The following is a 3,849-nucleotide window of genomic DNA, read 5'->3' as shown; positions in this document are numbered from 1 at the left end:
TACATCACATCTCAGCTTTAAAAGCTCAACTCCACACTCTCTATTTCTGAATTGAGAAAGCTCCTCGGATGAGAAGCGAAACGTCTTCAGCTACAGAATAGAAGTCCAGTTGTTTTTGTTTTTTAACTTTTTTTGAAGGCCATTTGGTGTAAACAGCATCTAGCCAGTCAATTAATTTAGCATTGGACATAGCGTAAATTAGATTTATGTGCTTTAAACGGCATGCCTTCTTTTGTATTATCAAAGCTACTCATTCTCTCTATAGTGCATCAGCCATTTTGTTGTGGTGTTCAAAATTTGAGCTGGATTTTTTTCTTCTACTATATAGTGCCCTAGAAACACATCACACAGTACATCAAGTAGTACACTACTGTACATTGGTGGAAATAAATCCTAATGCATTGCAGCCTGAACTGACCCAACTTATACTATCTTTAAAACATTTATTTCTAATTCTAAACATAAAACATGTTAAACTAAAGACAGGTAGTAAATCACAACGTAAAACAGGACACATTTCAAGCCTTATAATGCTGTGTGGCTCATTTCCATTTTGCACACATATTATACTACACTGTAATTCTGTACAGAGATGTTGCATTAATAATAATGAAATAAATTCCCATATTAAAGGTTGTGCCATACTGTAGTTACAGCTAGAGTCAATGCTTGTGTAAAATAAATACATCAAAAATGTGTAATATATAGGTCTAAAGGTAAGATACGATAAAACTATTGTCCACCAAGGTGGAAATTTTCCTTTGGCTCTCCAACTATAAAATAAAAATGCAGTCATACAATCAAAATATTAACAATTATATAGAATAATTTAAAATATAGGAAAATACTTTGTATGCCATAGGTGAATGTTATCATTTGGTTTGGTTAAGAATAGGTATTGCACTAGAAACAAATTACTTCATATAGATGTTCTTCACTGCCAGAAGGACCCTATAACGCCTCCCTGAGCTAAGAGATTCAAACTAACAGAAAAGAGGATGGATGCTATCTGCTAAAATATTCCTTGATGTCTCCCATGTTCTTTCTGCAATCAATTGAGACAGAGCTTTTTGTGTTTTCCCTACTATTTTACCTGCCATTGAAACAATTCTTAAAAGTTTGTTTTTTAGTCTACAGCTCAGATGACCATACCAGGCAGCGAGGTGAAAAGTTAAAACACTCTCTAAATAAAGTTGTCAAAAAATATTCTCTCCATCCTCTCAGATTCAGACGTGGATTTCATTAAATCTATTTCATGCCATATCTGACTGTCAAAGCTCAGTGCATAATTATGCGATACCATTGTATTTAAGTGTTACAGTAGTGTGGTGAATGGTTTGAACCCAAATGCAGACAGTCCCAGAAAAGCTCAAAATTAATTTATGTAAATGAACAAAAATAAAAGGCTAATGTGTCAGCAACAAAAACTAAATAACAAAAACTTACAAAATCCAGTTTGGTAGGAACAGAAGAGACAAGACACGAGGATAAACTAGAAAGCACACAGGAGTGACAATGAACCAGTGAGTAAGTGAGGAAGAAGACTGGATTTTAAAGACAGAGGATAATTACAAAATGAACACAGGGGACTGATTACAAACGAGGGACAGATGTGGGTGGTTGAGGTAGACTGACAGGACTACTGAGGGAGAGTGAGAGATGCACAGGGAACACAGGGAGCAGAACAACAAAAGAAAACGTACTGGGGAATAAACTAAACACAGGGTACACAAGAAACAATAACCCTAATACAAAAGAAACTTAAAGAATAACTGAAACAAAACCCAAAGCCTAACATCAAGTCTTCATAACACAAAAATACTAAACTTTCTCTGATTTATTCTTCTATGTACTGACCACAATGTAGTGATTAAGTAAACAAGTAAACATTATGAACACAGACTGAGTCACACACGTGTAATGAAGCCTAGGCAAAAATTCAGACTGGGAAACTCCCTCCAGCTTACCTGCGTCATCCAATTGCCTCGTCTCTGCCTCAGCAAATCAGCACCGGGTCCCCACTCCCCCTCAGCCAATCAGCACTCAGGAACCGCTTTAAAAGGCTAATCATTCACGGATCCACTTGCTTCCAAGCAGCGCTCCAACCCGCCTCCTCCTCCACCCTCGTCATCCGTGCTCCTCCATGCTTCACTGTTTTTCCCTCCTTCCTTCCGTTTTCTGCTGGGGTCCGAGCGCCAAAGAACTTCAAGTCAAATAAAATTTTTTAACAGCCATATCTTTTCTGTGTGAGTCTCTCCAGATTGAAATAGCAATAAAGTCCTAAAGTTGGTTTTGATTGTTCCTTTTTTTTTCCTTCCTATTCCATTGATATTTGAATCAAAAGAAAAGCATCATTTTCAAATAACAAAAACAAACAAACAAAAAAAACAACTTTTCTTTAGAACCATTTGTGACAGTTTTCAAAAATCTTTTTAGTGAAAGTTTGGACTTGAAAGAATGAGTGGAAAAGTTCCCTGAGGACATCATTCAGTTCTTTTAACAAATGACCAAGACCAGTAGATTTAGTGTCCTTTTTGTCATAATTTAAGATAAGATTGTTTTTAACCTCTTCCTCATGCTTTCTACTAAGACTGCTGGTTTGTTTATTTTGGCCTTGCACAAGTATTTATAACTTTGTGACAAATATTCTTTACTTCTGAAAAGAAACAGCATTTTATAATGGAGCAAGTGAAAGGTACTCATTTGGATATAGTTTTCTTTTATTAGATAACACTACATTCTCCACTAAAGGTCTTTAAAACTAATCTCTTTCTTCGATTCTTATGCTACCAATGCTCACAAACCATCCAAAATGTTTATTCAGGTAAGTTGATATTACTGCAGTCTAGAAGTTATCGACGCAAACGTTGACAGTAACAGAATTAATGCCGCCTTAGCTATTGTATTATTTAGCTGCATTTTTTTCATATTATTTAAAACTAACTTGTTGCTTTTACTTATGACCAACAGTACATCAGAGCGCCGTGGCTCGAGGGCAGAGTTGCGCAGATCCTCTGTCTATAGCACCATGGACCTGGTGCCCCAGTTGGAGCATTATGCCAATTCCCTTCCACGTCAGATAATAAGAAACAGGCCATCTCTTGAAACTCTCCGCAAGACATTTGAAGTAAGTGGTGTTTAATATTTTGAATTTGTTTCATAGAGATGCTAAAAGGTATGACTTACCTTGAGTCTTTAAGGCATGACTCAAGGTAAAATGTATGTAAAATATGTTTTTTGGCTATATAATTTTTATTACTGTGAATTAGTAATCATGAACAAAAAAATGCATATATATATATATATATATATATATATATATACAATATATATACACTGCTCAAAAAATAAAGGGAACACTTAAACAACACAATAACTCCAAGTGAATCAAAGTTCTGTGAAAGCAAACTGTCCACTTAGGAAGCATCACTGATTGGAAATCAATTTCACATGCTGTTGTGCAAATGAAATAGACAACAGGTGGAAATTATTGGCAATTAGCAAGACATACTCAATAAATGAGTGGTTCTGCAGGTGGGGACCACAGACCACTTCTCGGTACCTACAGTATGCTTTCTGGCTGATGTTTTGGTCACTTTTGAATGTTGGTGGTGTTTTCACACTTGTGGTAGCATGAGGTTAGGGTTACAACCCACATAAGTGGCCCAGGTAGTGCAGCTCATGCAGAATGGCACATCAATGCGAGCTGTGGCAAGAAGGTTTGCTGTGTCTGTCAGCGTAGTGTCCAGAGGCTGGAGGCGCTACCAGGAGACAGGCCAGTACACCAGGAGACATGAAGGAGGCCGTAGAAGGGCAACAACCCAGCAACAGGACCGCTACCGCCGCCTT

General features: G+C 37.0%; 1 protein-coding gene across 1 annotated transcript in view; it reads left to right on the top strand.

Annotated features, from left to right (window-relative positions):
* Window positions 1–3,849, top strand: part of LOC108228992 (solute carrier family 12 member 3-like) — a 19,880-nt gene that overhangs the window by 2,109 nt on the left and 13,922 nt on the right. Inside the window, 1 exon segment of the mRNA XM_037976741.1 lies at window positions 2,971–3,127. Within this exon segment, the coding sequence (XP_037832669.1) occupies window positions 2,971–3,127 (157 nt within the window).

Source organism: Kryptolebias marmoratus, linkage group LG7 (assembly GCF_001649575.2).
Source record: "Kryptolebias marmoratus isolate JLee-2015 linkage group LG7, ASM164957v2, whole genome shotgun sequence".
NCBI lineage: Eukaryota > Metazoa > Chordata > Actinopteri > Cyprinodontiformes > Rivulidae > Kryptolebias > Kryptolebias marmoratus.
Note: the sequence above shows the minus strand (reverse complement) of the source record. Positions and strands in the feature narration are given on the sequence as shown.